The sequence below is a fragment of the Heterodontus francisci genome, chromosome 18, assembly GCF_036365525.1.
Source record: "Heterodontus francisci isolate sHetFra1 chromosome 18, sHetFra1.hap1, whole genome shotgun sequence".
Lineage (NCBI taxonomy): Eukaryota > Metazoa > Chordata > Chondrichthyes > Heterodontiformes > Heterodontidae > Heterodontus > Heterodontus francisci.
Window position 1 is genome coordinate 9,186,866 of NC_090388.1, and position 17,324 is coordinate 9,204,189.

Below are 17,324 nucleotides of genomic sequence, written 5' to 3' on the forward strand. Positions count from 1 at the left end.
CGGTAGTGTTAGTGCCTCAAATGCACTGCCTGAGAGTGTGGTGGAGGCATGTTCAATCGGGGCTTTCAAAAGGGAATTGGATAATTATCTGAAGAGAAAAAAGTTGCAGGGCTATGGGGAAAAGGCAGGAGGGTGGGACAAGCTGAGATGCTCCTGTAGAGAACTGGCACAGACGGGACTGGCTGAATGGCCACCGTAACGATTCTCCGATTCTCAAATCTCTTCTCAACCTCTCTTGAAGGAGAACAACCCCAGTTTCTCCAGTCTATCCACTGTTACGATCGAGGCAGGAGGAGTGCACTGTTTTTCTAGTTTCATTTCTCCACATGTCACAGCATATATTTAAATTTTTACCCAGTTACCGATACGTTCAATCATAGACTCTTTTTATCCCAGAACAAAATGCACTGAACAGGTTTCTTTAATAAACAGCAAAATTATCAGTTTATTATAAAATAAGACATAACCAGCAATGAAGGAAAGCATAAACACAGATTGAAATATGAAAGTTCCCTTTTTACTGTAGCCCCTGACACACATGCGCACACCCACACATATACACTGGTTAACCAAAAAAGAGATTTTCTGTTCAGGATGGGTGCAGCTCCAACAACGCAAGAGATTCGACACCATCCAGGACAAAGCAGCCTACTTGATTGACACCCCATCCACCACCTTCAACATTCACTCCCTTCACCGAGGCACAGTGGCAGCAGTGTGTACGATCTACAAAATGCACTGCAGCAACTCACCAAGGCTCCTTCGACAGCACCTTCCAAACCCATGATCTCTACCATCTAGAAGGACAAGGGCAGCAGATGTATGGGAACACCACCACCTGCAAGTTCCCCTCCAAGCCACACACCATCCTGACTTGGAACTATATCGCTGGGTCAAGATACTAGAACTCCCTTCCTCACAGCACTGTGGGTATACCTACACCCCGAGGACTGCAACGGTTCAAGAGGCAGCTCACCACCACCTTCTCGGGGGCAATTAGGGATGGGCAATAAATGCTGGCCTAGCCAGCGACGCCTACATCCCATGAATGAATGGGAAAAAAATCATCTGTTACCTCACCAAAAAACTCAGTGAAACATGATTTGCCTTTTACAAATCTCTGCTGGCTTTCCTTAATTCTTCCAAACTTGTCTAAGTGATAATTTTGTTCTGTATTACTGTTTCTAAAAGCTTTCCCATCATTGAGGTTAAACTGACTGGCCCGTGAGTGCTGGGCTTATCCTTGCAACCTTTTTTGAACAAAGAAGGCTGCAAGGTACGTTACTTGATTTGTATGTGTCCAAAGAACTTGGTACCACCCCACTTTCTTGAATGCCTGTCTGGAAGTGAAACACCCCACAACTGTTCTAATTTTTGTGGAGTCCTTTCATCCTTCAAAAAAGCCAGGAAAGGATGAGAATATTTTTAACGCAACAAATTGTGATCTGGAATGTATTGTCTGAAAGGAAGCAGATTCTTATAGGATTTTTGAAAATGGAATTGGATATATACTTGAAGGGAACATTTGCCTAGGGGAAAGGGCAAGGGAGTGGGACGAACTGAAAAGTTGTTTCAAGGAATTGGCACAGGCACAATGGGCCGAATGGCCTCCCATGCTGTATGATTCAAGAGTGAGCAATGCATGTTGCTCAGTTCTGTTAAGATTGGAATAGACTGTGCCCAATCTGAGTTCAAAAGTAGAACTCTCTGTTCTCTACCGATATCCCTCAAAATAAATACATTAAAATCTCTGTCTAATGTGGCTATGAAACCCTTTGAAATTGAGCTTCTGACACAGCTTTGTTAAATTAATCTCGTGATCGCCATTTAATTAAAAAAATTTATGAAAAACCATGTTTAGCAGATAAATGCTCACGTATGCTATTAATAGATTATACCTATTTCTTTCAAGTGGCATGAAATTGTACTACAAAGCTTTTCTGTACCATTACAAAAGTAAAATACTGCAGATGCTGGAAATACTCAGCAGGCCTGGCAGCATCTTGGTCACAAACCTGATGTGTTTAACTCTTTCTCCACAGATGCTGCCAGACCTGCTGAGTATTTCCAACATTTTGTGTTTTTATTTTCTTTCCCCACTATGTCCTGTCATCATTTGGGAACCTACAGATTTGGAGTTTACTTTTGGCTATACTATAGTGAAACACATTCCCTCATGTCTCGTTGCAGATTATCAGATATACACAACTCTGGTAGTCAGGAGAACCTGAGAATGGAGGAGGAGCACAAGGTTTGATTTGTTTCATCATCAGACTTCCTGGTTTAAAATAAGAATGTTAATATTTGCTGTAGAGCTAACTTGCCATTTAGCTACACTCTGTATTGCATTATAGGATTTAAATTTGTTACCCTTTTGCCTTTGAACAGAAACTATCCATGGAACCTGCTCAGCAGAGCCCGTTAGAGGTAGGTTTCCAGTGTCACAGGCATTTGTTGAATTTATTTGGAACAAAGGTGTATATGGTGATCTAGATTGGTAAGTTATGTAATTGTCCGATTTGTACCAAATTGTCTTGACAGAATGAATGAGCTTGTTTTTTTGTTAAGCAATCACATGGCTCTATCTGTACTGTTAATTACTATAGTAGTAATACATTGCAGATGTAAACTGCCCATAATCTGCCGTATGAGTGCTACCTTGCATATTTTGCACCCATTTTGATGATGTGGGGCATTTCTTCCTGTTCTAATGCTGATAATTTCTCTCTTCTTTCCTTTCTGTCTCCAACTCTCCATCTAACACATTTTCAGCTGGCAGGGAACATTTTGCTCTTGATTAAGGTTAGCTGTCAACATTTTTGTTATTTGGGTGGAAAAGTATGTGTTTCAGTTCTATTTGGCTCGAATGTATTGCTGTGATCAAGGCTGCTATTAGCCTATCAATGGGGCTGCTGCTGCTTGTGGCACTTTATCGCCATTCCAAAACTGTACTTGGACCTGAACTTGCAGGTGGTGGTGTTTGCATGCATTTGCTGCCCTTGTCCTTCTAGATGGCAGAGGTCACAGGTTTGGAAGGTGCTGTCTAAGGAGCCTTGGTACGTTGCTGCAGTGTATCTTGTAGATGCTGCACACTGTGCGTCGGTTGTGGAGAGAATGAATGTTTATGGATCGGGTGCCAGTCAAGTGGGCTGCTTTGTCCTGGAAGGTGTCGAGCTTCTTGAGGGTTGTTGGAGCTGCACCCATCCAAGCAAGTGGAGAGTATTCCATCATACTCATGACCTGTGCCTTGTAGATGATGTACAGGCTTTGGGGAGTCAGGAGGTGAGTTACTCGCTGCAGGATTCCTAGCCTCTGACCTGCTCTTGTAGCCACAGTATTTATGTGACTACTCCAGTTCAGTTTCTGGTCAATGGTAACCCCCCAGGATGTTGATAGTGGGGGATTCAGTGATTGTAATGCCATTGAATGACGAGGGGAGATGGTTAGATTCTCTCCTGTTGGCTATGGTCATTGCCTGGCACTTGTGTGGTGCGAATATTGCTGTTCGAAATCTATCCCATTTGGCACGGTGATAGTGCCACACAACACGATGGAAGGTTTCCTCAATGTGAAGGTGGGATTTTGTCTCCACAAGGGTCTACCAATACTGTCATGGACAGATGCATCTGCAGCAGGCAGAGTGGTGAAGCTGAGTTGAAGTATATTTTTCCTTCTTGGTTCCCTCACCTGCCGCCGACCCAGTCTAGCAGTTATGTCCTTTAGGACTCGGCCAGCTCGGTCAGTAGTGGTGCTACAGAGCCACTGTTGGTGATGGACATTGATGTCCCCCACTCAGAGTACATTCTGCATCCTTGCCACCCTCAGTGCTTCCTCCATGTGGTGTTCAACATGGAGCAATGACTCATCAGCTGGGGGTGGGGGGGCGCGATGGATGGTAATCAGCAGGCAGTTTCCTTGCCCATGTTTAACCTGATGCCATGAGACTTACTGGGGTCCAGAGTCGATGTTAAGGTTTCCCAGGGCAACTCCCTCCCGACTGTATACCACTGTGCCAGTGGGACAGGACATACCTGAGGATGGTGATGGCGGTGTCTGGGACATGATGTAAGGTATGATTCTATGAGTATGACTGTTAGGCTGTTGCTCAATTAATCTGTGGGACAGCTCTCCAACTTTGGCACAAGCCCTCAGATGTTAGAAGGAGGACTTTGCAGGGTCGACAGGACTGGGTTTGCCCTGGTCATTTCTGGTGCCTGGGTCAATGCCGGGTGGTCTGTCTGGTTTCATCCCTTATTGACTTCGTAGCGGTTAGATACAACTGAGTGGTTTGCTAGGCCATTTCAGAGGGCATTTAAGAGTCACCTACATTGCTGAGGGTCTGGTGTCACATGTAGGCCAGACCAAGTAAGGACAGCAGATTTCCTTCCCTCAAGGACATTAGTGCACCAGATGGGTTTTTACAACAATTGACAATGGCCTCTGTTGCCAAAACCTCCAACTAACACTCTGCTGCAAATATTGGTATATTTGTGGGACTCCCTGCCTTCACCCTTTATAAACTTCAGCTAATCCAGTACTCTGCCGCATGAATCCTCTCTCCACTGCAATCACCTGTATCTTCACCAGCCCTGCGCCTATTTCTTGTGTCTAGCAAGTCATTTTTATATATGCTGGATTTGTTTTCACCTCATGGCTTCACCCAACCTATTTGGTTAATCTACTATACATCCCAATCTGCACCTTCTGTTCATCTGACTCTGAATTATTACTTGTTTTCTCATCCAGTTGGCCATCAGATTACCAGACAATTGAATTCTATTTCACAACTTGTTCAATACCACAACCACCAGGCTATCTTATCCCCTCCCTTCTCCCCACTACAGCTCCACTGGATCTGAGATCTGAATTTGGCATCCTTATTTCATGTAGCACTCTTGCAACTGTCAAGCAGATTGTCCCAGCAATCTGGCATGGGTTTAAACCCAGGTCCCAGAAAATATTTATACATTTCTATTTATTATCTGGCAGGTATGTAGTTTTGCATAACTCATGTCGCCTAGCAAGTTAGCTATTCCATTGTATTTTGGTATGCTTTAATAGATTGCAGTTTAAATTTTTCATATATTCTAGAGGATCCTGTTTTATTGAATGTTTGTTTGTTTTCGGGTATCTTACAACATTTACCAAAATCATGTTTAAATTTCCCAGCATCTATTTTTGATCAAATGTTAATAGTTCTACTGACACAAGATACCCCTGAGAACTAAAGTATATCATTGTCTTAACCCCATCTAGAATAAAGCATGTATGGAAATAAGTAAGTTCACAACTCTGCCACCAAAACCACCAGCTGGGAATCAGAATTCACTAGATGATGATAATGCAGCCTCGAAGAAGGCCAGAGCTTCTTTTGGCCGTGGCTTCTTCAAGATCAAAGGTGGAAAACGAACAGCTAGTGCACCTAACCTGGGTAAGCGAGCATGAATAGTTCAAAAAATATTAATTTAGTGTGTACATTTTTTTATTGTTTTTTGGGATGTGGATGACACTGGCAAGGCAATGTTTATTGCCCATCCCTAGTTGCCCTATGGCCTTTAAGAATCAAGCACATGATGTGGGACTGGAGTCTCAAAAGCCAAACTGGTAGAGGTGAGCATTGGTGAATCAGTTGTTTTCCTTAATCTGGCTGCTTTCAGAGTTTCTCTCTGGTGCCAGTCCACAAAGTAAAGATTTATTGAATTAATTTTCACAATTTGGCAAGTTCGAATTTGAACTCAGAACCTCAAGTTGCTTGTCCCGTACCATAAACACAAGTAATAGTGGTGATCTGCCCAAGGGCAGGCCCTCTGCTCATTTCTCCACGCCTCATGGTCCTGCGCTTTCCTTTTCAGTTGCTCGTAAAAGCCTCCCTTTATTTTTTAACTTCCATGAGAAATGAGTAATATGACTAGGGAAAAAGTACGAGGTGGTATCCCATTGCCTTCCTCGTGTGCTTTAAAGGAAGCACAAGTCCTCTTCCCAAAAGATCACTGCCTCTACCGGCAGCTCTATTCATAACATTTGAATTCAAGGCATCTTTGGACCTATTACATTATTTAGTCTCAGGACGGTGTATAAAAGCTGCCTCATTGAATTGAAACCTGCTCTATATTTTTTAAATTTATAGATCTTCACCTATATAACTCATAATTTGGAGGTAGGGAATGCGATATAGTATGTAAAATAACTGTAAATAATGTTCAGCTGTCCACTTTGTTAAAATGAGTCCCCCACCAATCACTTGAAATTCATTTGTTAAATGTTTAGATTTTACTTTCCCCTTGGCTTCAATCTCCCAAAGTAACTGGATTTGGGTTAATATGGTTGACTTGTCGTGCATAATGTTCAGAAAGCCCATTAAAATAGTATTCAGATGGACATTTTGGGTGTTGGGAGTTTTATTGGCCTATCAAGAAGTCTTCACTCTTGTGCGGAACCAGATGTGTGTTGTAGCTGATTGGAAATCTTTTAATTTCTAAAATCTCTCCACTCTATCCAAGCAGATTTTGTTTACACTATTTTAAATACATATTTTGTTTTTTTTAAGAAAAAATATGGAAGCTTTCTTACCGTTTACAAAGTGTGCATTGATGACTTCCATATTCCTTTGACAGTATAATGATGGCACATTTTATGCTTGTACATAGAATACTATCATGGTAGACTCCTTGTTTGAGCATGTCCAAGCTGTAAATGATTTCATCGTCTACTGTGGGTCTTCTCATGACTGAGGAGTCTGATGCGGCATTGTCCACAGAATTGGCAGTTTATATTGTCATTGGAGAAGCTTCCTTCAGTTGCGCCACCTCTTGCCTTCCTCTGGACACGTCCGATGTTGCGAGTTAGATGGTGTAGATGGTCCTTGAAACACGCTGAACCTAGTTTCAGTGTTTGCCTCCATGTTGCAGTATTTTCCCAAGAGAGGTGGTCTGCAATGCAGAAGTTTGCAAGGTCCCTTGTTGGGTTGTCCTTATATCGTTCATACTAACCACCTTGATGATTGCCCTGAGACACATCCCCATAGAAAATCTGCTTGGGGATTCTGTAATCATCCAGGCAGGGCAGATGGCCTGCCCATCCATGTTGAATTTTCTGGAAGGTGGTCTCCATGCTGTTGAGCTCAGCATGATGGAGGACCTCATTGTTAGTGATTTTGTCCTGCATCAAATTGGGTGTCTTTGGAAGCATTGCAGAGCTTTAATGTGGCACCTATAGCTGACCCAGGATTCTGTGCCATACAGCAGGGTGGTAAGGGCAATGGCCTGGTAGAGTACACATGTGAAATAGTTAACCTGACTATGGAAGTGCTGTTTAAATGATTGAATTATACAGACTTGGCAATTTACTTAATATAGCTTAAACATGAGGCAGATCCTTCTGTCCTGGAGTAACCTCACCTGCCAACAAAAATGTTTCCTTTGTTTAACTTAAACATCAATACTTAACTGTTTTTGTGGCGTTTTGTTAATGTGAACTTTTTTCCTTATCTTTCTGATTGGAGTGGTTTCTATTTGTAAATTGATCTGTACTTTACCTTGTTCCGCATATTCTGTGCTGCTGTGCTTCCCATGATCATACACATTTTCTGGATGACTGAAGATCGCAGTCGAAGTGCAAGTGCACCGATGCTAGGTATAGTATAGCTGCATGTTTGACTGCACCAATGCCTTGCTATGGACATATCTTCCAGCTGTTTACTACTTTACATGCTCAGCAGAGCTAATAGAGATGTGATAATGAAGCTTAAGCTAAACAAATCCTACATCATTTAGCCAATGCAACATGACCGTTTAAACTGCAAGACCTGCCTTTAGCTTTGAGCGGAATGCCTTTAGGTGGTATGAACAGATATTGCTGATTTATATAAGCAGCATTACTTAAACACTTCAGCATTTGTTTTCAAAATGTATTTTTCCATGCTTATTTACTCACCTGGTCATGGGCCTGCTGGTTTTGAGGGTTCTAATCTTGGGGAGCTTTGCTTTCTCAGTTTGTCAGAAGTGAACGTCACTGCAAGTGTGACTGGTAGTAACCAAAAGAGGGAGAGCATAACAGCTTGCATTTATAAAGCACCTTTAATGTTGGAAAAAAGGCTCAATCCCCTAAATATTCTCCAGAATTGGTTTGGCCATCACCCTGCAGTGAAAAAACTTGAATATTAAAACCACCCAGAGCGTGCTGCAGTGTGATTATGGTCAAATAGCCTTATTTGGTTATTAGGTCACTTATCATGCTCTGGTGAAAATCTGATTTAAGATAAACAATGTTCAGCTGTCCTGCATACTGTAGTTTATTAAGACTATTATTATATTGCACAGTCACTGTCAACTCCAGATAGATCAAACAATACATATTTTTATTCACTCAATGGGATGTGAGAATCGCTGCCAAGGCTAGCATTTGTTGCCCATTCCTAATTGCCCTTGAGAAGGTGTTGGTGAGCTGTCTTGAACTGGTGCAGTCCATGTGGTGTAGATATACCCACTGTGGTTTTAGGGAGGGAGTTCCAAGATTTTGTCTGTGACAGTGAAGGAAAAGCAATATAGTTCCAAATCAGGATCATGTGTGATTTGGAGGGGAACTTGCAGGTGGTGGTGCTCCCATGACTCTGCTGCCTTTGTCCTTCTAGATGGTACAGGTAGTGAGTTTGAAAGGTGCTATCGAAGGAGCCTTAGCGAGTTGCATCTCGTAGATGGTACATATTGCTGCCACTGTGTGCCGATGGAGAGGGAGTGAATGTTGAAGGTGGTGGATGAGGTGCTGATCAAGTGGACTGCTTTGCCTTGGCTGGTGTTGAGCTTCTTGAGTGGTGTTGGAGCTGCACTCATCCGGGCAAGTGGAGAGTATTCCTTCACACTCCTGATTTGTGCCTTGTAGATGGCAGACAGACTTTGGGGGGGTCAGAAGCTGAGTTACTCAGTGCAGAATTCCCAGCCTCTGACCTGCTCTTGTAGCTGCAGTATTTATATGGCTGATTCAGTTCAGTTTCTGATCAAGAGTAATGCCAAGGATGTTGATGGTGGGGGATTCAGCAATGAGAATGCCATTGAGTGTCAAAGGGAGATGGTTAGACTCTCTCTTGTTGGCGATGGTCATTGCCTGGCACTTGTGCGGTGCGACTGTTACTTGTCCAAGCTTGAATGTTGTCTAGATCTTTCTACTAACTCTCTTTGAGGATGTTACTAACCGAATTGATAAAGGGGGGTGGGTGGGCATAGCATACTTGGATTTTCAGAAGGCTTTTGATAACCACAAGAAGTTGGTTAGCAAAATTAAAGCCCATGGGATAGAAGGTACTATACTGCCATGGATTAAGGATTGGTTAACAGGCAGAAAACAGAGTAGGAATAAACGGGTCATTCTTGCGTCAGCAAGCTGTGACTAGTGGGGTATGGCAGGGATCCAGCTGTTCACAATGTATATCAATGATTTGGATGTGGGGACCAAATGTAATATTTCCAAGTTTGTGGATGACACAAAAGTAGGTTGCAAATGTATGTTGTGAGGAAGATGCAAAAGGGGATTTGGACAGACTTAGTGAGTGGGCAAGAACATGGCAGATGAAATATAATGTGGAAAAATGTGAGGTTATCCACTTTGGCAGGAGGAATAGATGTGCAGAGTATTTCTTAAATGGTAAGAGATTCGAAAGTGTAGATGTACAAACGGACCTGGGTGTCCTCATCAGTAAGTCACTGAAAGCTAACATGCACGTGCAGCAAGCAATTAGGAAGGCTAATGGTATACTAGCCTTTATCACAAGAGGATTTGCGTACAGGAGTAGTGAAGTCTTGCTTCAATTGTATAGAACCTTGGTTAGACCGCACCTGGAGTACTGTGTGCAGTTTTGGTCCCCTTACCTTGGGAAGGACGGCGCAGTGGTTAGCACCACAACCTCGCTGCTCCAGCGACCCGGGTTCAGTTCTGGGTACTGCCTGTGCGGAGTTTGCAAGTTCTCCCTGTGTCTGCGTGGGTTTCCACCGGGTGCTCCAGTTTCCTCCCACAACCAAAGACTTGCAGGTTGATAGGTAAATTGGCCATTGAAAATTGCCCCTAGTGTAGGTAGGTGGTAGGAGAATGGTGGGGATGTGGTAGAGAATATGGGGTTAATGTAGGATTAGTATAAATGGGTGGTTGTTGGTTGGCACAGACTCGGTGGGCCGAAGGGCCTGTTTCAGTGCTGTATCTCTAAATAAAAAATAAATAAATAAAATAAAAAGGATGATAAAGAAAGAAATTATTGCCATTGAGGGAGTGCAGTGAAGGTTCACCAGACTTGTTCCCCAGATGGCAGTACTGTCCTATGAAGAGAGATTGGGGAAACTGGGCTTGTATTCTCTAGAGTTTTGAAGAATGAGAGGTGATCTTATTGAAACCTACAGAATACTTAAAGGGATAGACAGGGTAGATGCAGCTAAGATGTTTCCCCTGGTTGGGGAGTCTCGAACCAGGGGACACAATTTCAAAATGAGGGGGAAGCCATTTAGGACAGAGATGAGAAATTTCTTTACTCAGAGGGTTGCGAATCTTTGGAATTCTCTATCCCAGAGGGCTGTGGAAGCTCAGTCATTGAGTATGTTTAAAGCAGAGATTGACTGATTTCTAAATACCAATGACATAAAGGTGAAATGGAGATAGTATGGGAAAAAGGCATTGAAGTGGATGATCAGCCATGTTGTCCTGGGGCTGAGATGATTGGCCACAACCAGCTTCCTTTGTGTTGGGTATGACTCCAGCCAGTGGAGAGTTTTCCCCCAATTCCCATTGACTTCAATTTTGCTAGGGCTCCTCGATGGCACACTCGGTCAAATGCTGTCTTGATGTCAAGCTGTCACTCTCGCCTCACTTCTGGTCCATGTTTGGACCAAGGCTGTAATGAGGTCTGGAACTAAGGTGCCCTGGTACAACCCAAACACACCATCGGTGAGTAGGTTGTTGCAGAGTAAGTGCCACTTGATAGCACTATCGACAACACTTTCCATCACTTTGATGATTGAGTGTAGACTGATGGGGCGGTAATTGGCTGGCTTGAATTTGTCCTGTTTTTTGTGAACAGGACATGCAGCGTTCAATGGTTTCCCAGTTTTGAGCTGTTAGATCTGTTCCTGTAGTGCCACACAACACTATGAAGAAATACTGTGGCTACAAGAGTAGTTCAGTCTGTGTATTATGTGGCAAGCGACTCTCAACCTCACTCCTGATGGCCTTTCCACCACTTTCAAGGCAAAAGTCAGGAGTGTGACAATACTCTGCACTTTCCTGGATGGGTGCAGCTCCAAGAACACTCAAGAAACTTGACCCGATCCAGAACAAAGTGTGAAAATGGAACTTCATCTCCACAAGGACTCTGTGGTGATCACTCTTACTAATACTGTCACAGACAGATGCATCTGCCACAGGTAGATTGGTGAGGGTGAGGTCAAGTAGGTTTTTCCCTTTTGGTTCTCACAACCTGCCACAGGCCCAGTCTGGCAGATATGTCTATCAGGGCTTGGGCAGTAGTTCTGCTACCGAGCCACTCTTGGTGATGGACGTTGAAGTCCCCCACCCGGAGTACATTCTGTGCTCTTGCTACCCGCAGTGCTTCTTCCAAGTGGTGTTCAACATGGAGGAGCACTGATTCATCAGCTGAGGGAGGGCAGTAAGTGGTGATCAGCAGGAGGTTTCCTTGCCCATGTTTGACCTGATACCATGAGACTTCATGGGGTCCGGAGTCGATGTTGAGGTCTCCCAGGGCCACTCCCTCCTGATTGTATACCACTGTGGCGCCACCTCTGATGAGTCTGTCCTGCCGGTTGGCCAGGACATACCTTGGGGTGATGATGGAAGAGTCTGGGACATTGGCTGTAAGGTAAGATTCAGTGAGTATGACTGTCAAGCTGTTGCTTGACTAGTCCGCAGGACAGCTCTCCCAATTTTGGCACAAGCCTCCAGATGTTAGTGAAGAGGACTTTGCAGGGTCAACTGGGCAGGTTGTGCCTTTGTCATTTCTGGTGCCCAGGTTGTTGCTGGGTGTTCCATCTGCTTTTATTCTTCTTTGACTTTCCTGTAGTGGCTTGATACAGTTGAGTGGCTTGCTGGCCATTTCAGAGGGTAGTCGACCGCATTGCTGTATATCTGAAGTCGCATGTAGACCAGATTGGGCAAGAACAGATTTCCTCCCCTGAAGGGCATTAGTGAACCAGAGCGCGTTTTATGACCGTCCAGTAGTTTTGTGATCATCATTACTGATGCTGGCTTTTCATTCCAGATTAATTAATTGAATTTGAATTCCCGCAGCTACCATGGTGGGATTTGAACTCATGTCCCTGGAACATTGTTAAAGGGACAATGATGTATTTACAGGTCAGGCTTTTGTGTGACTTGGAGGTGAACTTGGTGCTGGCCCCATACGCCTGCTGCCCTTCTAGGTGGTAGAGGTTGTGGGTTTGGAAGGTGCTGTCGAAGGAATTGCTGCAGTGCATCTCGTAGATGGTACACACTGCAGCTACATTTTGCCGATGGTGGAGGGAGTGAATGTTTGAGGTGTGAATGGGGTCCCAGTCAAGTGGCTGCTTTGTTCTGGATAGGGTCGAGTTTCTTGAGTGTTGTTGGAGCTGCACCCATCCAGACAAGCGCAGAGTATTCTGTCACACTCCTGACTTTTGCCTTGAAAGTGATGGAAAGGCTATCAGGAGTGAGGATGTGAGTCGCTTGCCACATAATACCCAGACTCTGAGGTACTCTTGTAGCCACAGTATTTAAGTTTCTGGTTAATGGTGATGTGCAGGATGTTGATGGGGAATTTGAGGATGGTAATGTCATTGAATGTCAAGGAGAGGTGGTTAGACACTCACTCTTGTTGGAGATGGTCATTGCCTGGTACTTGTGATGTGAATGTTACTTGCCACTTATCAGCCTAGTTATTTGCCATTTCTTGCTTGCAGGCATGGACTGCTTCATTATTTTTAGGAATTGCGAACACTGCAATCATCAGCAAACATCACCGCTTCTGGTCTTATGATAGAAGAAAGTCATTGAAGCAGCTGAAGGTTGAGCATAGGACACTACCCTGAGGAACTCCTGCCGTGCTGTCCTGGGGTTGAGATGATTGAGCTTCATCTGACTAGGTAGACTCCAGCCAGTGGAGAGCCTTCCCCCGATTCCCATTGACTTTGGTTTGATAGAAATTGTTAGAAGTATAACATTTGAAGCAATGGTTTCTAGACACACATGCAGTTTGAAGACTTGTTTACAAAACCTGTTTTTCTGTAAATGTAAAGTTGCTTAAAACAATCAGTTTGTAGTATTTGTAGTTGTTGTGTAATGTGTTCCATGATATGAGAAATAATAGTCTAAATTGAAAAGTCACAGCTATGAGATGATTCATTTTTGGCACTTGGTTGTATTGTTTCTTACCCAAATTACTTGAGTCCAGACTATGAGGATTCTTGGGGTGATATTGTAGCTGAGTTTAGTCTTGTGCTGACCTGAAGTCAATGCATACACACTTCCAGTAGGGGATGCTGGATAGCATTGAGGAGTAAACATCCTAGGTATTCCCCCACTACCCCAACCCTGAGCCAATTCTAAGCACTCGTATTCAACGCAACATAAACTGGTGATGGGAGCTAGACCATGGGGCTCAGCTATTCACTGGGTAACTCACTACTCCATCAAGATGGGTGCAATCTAAAATTTAAACTTTTGTAAATATTTTAAACTTTTAGTATATTCAGCCTAGCATCCCAGCAGAAACCCGGATTGAAAACAGAAAATTCAAAGAATACCATATATTTTAAGAATTCTGATTTTGGTATGATCTTTCCTGTCCATTTCATGGAACTATGCCTAAAGAAAATGTAATACACAAAAGTTACCAACATGACTAGTTGAGTATAATCTTTAGACTTGACTATTCCAATGATTTCCTGGAGATCTTCAGATTTTCAAAATGCATTTGTGTCCAGCAAACCATTCGTTCAAATGTTAACTTTTGCAGAATCCCTATCAAATTGAAGTCAATGGGAATTGGGGGTGAAAACTCTCCATTGGCTGGAGCCATACCTAGCACAAAGGAAGATGGTTGTGGTTGTTGGAGGCCAATCATTTCAGCCCCAGGACATCACTGCAAGAGTTCCCCAGCGAAGTGTCCAAGGCCCAACCATCTTCAGCAGCTTCAATGACCTTCCCTCTACCATAAGGTCAAAATTGGGGATTTTGGCTGATGACTGCACAGTGTGTAGTTCCATTCCTAATTCCTCAGATAATCTTCCACCCTCCATGAGCTTGAACTCATACAAAACTCTGCTTCCTGTATCCTAACTCGCACCAAGTCCTGTTCACCCATCATTATCTGTGCTTGCTGATTTATGTTGGCTCCCAGTCTGAAAATGCCTCGATTTTAAAATTCTCATTTTGTGTTCAAATGCCTCCATAGCTTTGCCCCTTCCTGTCTCTAATCTCATTCAGGCTTCCAGTCCTCCGAGATCTCGTCCAGTTCTTGCCTCTTATACAATCCTGATTTCCCTTTACCATTGGCGGCTGTACATTCAGCTGCCTGAACCTAAGCTCTGGAATTCTCCCTCTAAACATCTCTCGCCCTCCTTTTCTAAATGCTCCTTAAAACCCACCTCTTTGAACAATTTTTTGATCACTTGTCCAAATACCATCTTAGGGGACTTGGTGTCAAATTTTATTTGCTAATTTCTCCTCTGAAACTCCATGGAATGTTTTTATTATGTTAAAGGCAATGTATAAATGCAAGTTGGTGGTGTATAAAGCTATTACCTGGTTAGTGGGATTGATTCCTCAAATACTTGGAAAACTGATGCTTCATCTCAGAGGCGCCGTTGTGTCTAGAGGGAGAGAAGATCATGTGGGTGGCAACACCATGCCATAAAGCTACTGTGCCTCCTTATTTTCCTCGTCAACCTTGGCTTACTGCTGTGTGATTTTGTTTCCAGATGAAGTGTATAGACTCAGCACCATCCTCAACATGCTCACATCTGGGAGCTTGTAGGGAAACTGCACAAGCTCATATTCTGTTGTTCTGTGATACAGTGTGTTGGAGCACTAGTTTAAAGTTTAAACCTTTTGCTAAAGAAGTAAGGAAACCTTTGTTGTGTGAAATACCTCCATTGTGTGTAAATTTCAGATATGAGGCATGTTTGTCAGATGCAAAATGTTATTTAAGATGCAGGTGTTAGATGTTAGTTTGTTCTAAAGCTACTGTGGCTCTGCTGAGGGTGTTAAAACATCATAAATGTAACACAGCTGATCTCGGTCCATAACAGTAAGGCATTTGCAGAAGCAACTTCTGATATAGGCAGAAAATCATTCAGAAGTTGATGGTTTAAGTGAACTGAAGAATTTTTAATTTGTAAAAGGAATGACCCAAACCAGCATTCTTCACCCATTTGTCTGAAAAATGTACTGTTCAATAATTTACATAAGCATTGTTCGGGCTTGAGATGATTTATGGTTTAAAGTAATATTTTATGAGCTCCCTTATTCCCAAGTATCCCTGGCCTAATCATTGCTGCTAGCACATTCTTCATATTTGTAAGGATAGATACATAAAAATGTTTCATTCACTGCTTGGGCTGGGCTCCCAGTGCTACCTGTTACTCAATAAGAAAAGGCTAAGTGGCAAAATCCCATGTTTGTGCCAAACATCAGAAGATGGCAGCTCCAATTTCAAAGCCAGCCATCTTATGGTAAGTTTTATTTGTTATACACACACTGGTGTGTTTTTTAAATGCATTCAAGGATAAGGCCATTGTGTTGGGCCTAATTCTAGAGCGTTCCTTTTATGTTTAAAGGTTCTGCAGATTTTCACCTTGTTTCCGCAAGGAATTTTCTTTTCGTTTTTGAACAGAGTCCGTTTTACTGAATTGGTTGGGGGTATAAACTAACTTTCATTCGATTTTCTTTCTAAAATGTAGCCGAGACAGAAAAAGAATCTGAACACGTGGATGTTGCTGGTCTCCCACTACGTGCAGCAGAGACTGACGGTTGTCAGCTGTTTCCAACCTCTCCAGAATTGAAAAAGAAATCAAAAGGAATTAAAAAATTATTTGGAAAGTAAGCAGTATTTTTAAATTAAACTTTTAGCGTATGAAATGATTTGGGGTAATTGAGTTTTATTCTGGGAAAGGAAGAGGGGAGAAACGATACCACAAATTATCAATGGAAGCTCCTTCCCCCTACATACTAACTTTTCCTAATTGCAGAGAGCTCGTTTTCAGCTCACTGGTAATGGATACTGCACTGGCTACCTCCATTTTGTCAAAATGGCACCACAGAGTTACCTCACTGAATGTTAAGTATTTAAGTTCATTCCTATGAATTATTTCTCAAAAGATGCCAAATTCTATGAATATGTAATTTACTACAAAGCTGCTGGTGTTCTTTACTGAGATCTGGTATGTTTTTGTGGACTGATAGAAAGCAGTATATTGTTCAGCTGTGCCTTTCTCTGCTGAATGTGCCTGCCATAGGAGCCTAGCGGTAATGCCACTGGACTAGTAACCCAGAGACCTAGGCTAATGCTGTGGAGACATGGGTTCGAATCCCACCACAGCAGATGGTGAAATTTGAATTTTATTAATAAATCTGAAATTAAAAGCTAGTCTAATGGTGACCATGAAACCCTTGTCGATTGTTGTAAAAACCCATCAGGTTCACTAATATCCTTTAGGGAAGGAAATTTGCGGTCCTTACCTGGTCTCCAGACCCGCAGCAATGTGGTTGACTCTTAAATGCCCTCTGCCACTCAGTTGTATCAAACTGCTACAAAGTGTAAGAAAAGCAATGAAACTGGACGGGCCACCCGGCATCAACCTAGGCAACGGAAACAACAACAAACCCAGCCCAGCCGCCCTGCAAAGTGCTCCTTACGAACATCTGGGGGCTTTGACCAAAGTTGGGAGAGCTGTCCCACAGACTAGTCAAGCAACAACCTGACTTAGTCATACTCACACATAAGCAGACAACATCCCTGACACCACCATCACCACCAGAGGTGGTGGCACAGCAGTGTAAGGTCGGAAGGGAGTTGCCCTGGGAGTTCTCAACATTGACTCCGGACCCCAAGAAGTACCGTGGCATCAGGTCAAACATGGACAAGGAAACCTCCTGCTGATTACAGCTTAGTGCACACCCACCACCCCAACTGATGAATCAGTGCTTTTCCATGTTGAACACCAATTGGAAGGAGCACTGAGGTTGGAAGGGCACAGAATGTACTCTGGGTGGGGGACTTCAATGTCTATCACCGAGTGGCTTAGTAGCACCACTACTGGCCGAGTCCTAAAGGACATAGCTGCACGACTGGGTCTGTG

At 43.2% G+C, this 17,324-nt stretch overlaps 1 protein-coding gene across 6 annotated transcripts in view; it reads left to right on the forward strand.

The window, feature by feature from the left end:
* The window catches only part of ppfibp1b (PPFIA binding protein 1b), a 180,907-nt gene that overhangs the window by 141,984 nt on the left and 21,599 nt on the right, over positions 1 to 17,324 (forward strand). For 5 of the 6 annotated variants that reach the window (XM_068050205.1, XM_068050202.1, XM_068050207.1 and 2 more), the window contains 5 exons: positions 2,191 to 2,251; positions 2,389 to 2,427; positions 5,257 to 5,431; positions 7,600 to 7,632; positions 15,927 to 16,065. In XM_068050205.1, coding sequence (XP_067906306.1) covers positions 2,191 to 2,251; positions 2,389 to 2,427; positions 5,257 to 5,431; positions 7,600 to 7,632; positions 15,927 to 16,065 — 447 coding nt within the window. The remainder of the gene's footprint in view (positions 1 to 2,190; positions 2,252 to 2,388; positions 2,428 to 5,256; positions 5,432 to 7,599; positions 7,633 to 15,926; positions 16,066 to 17,324) is intronic. The other variant, XM_068050208.1, reaches the window with a different exon arrangement.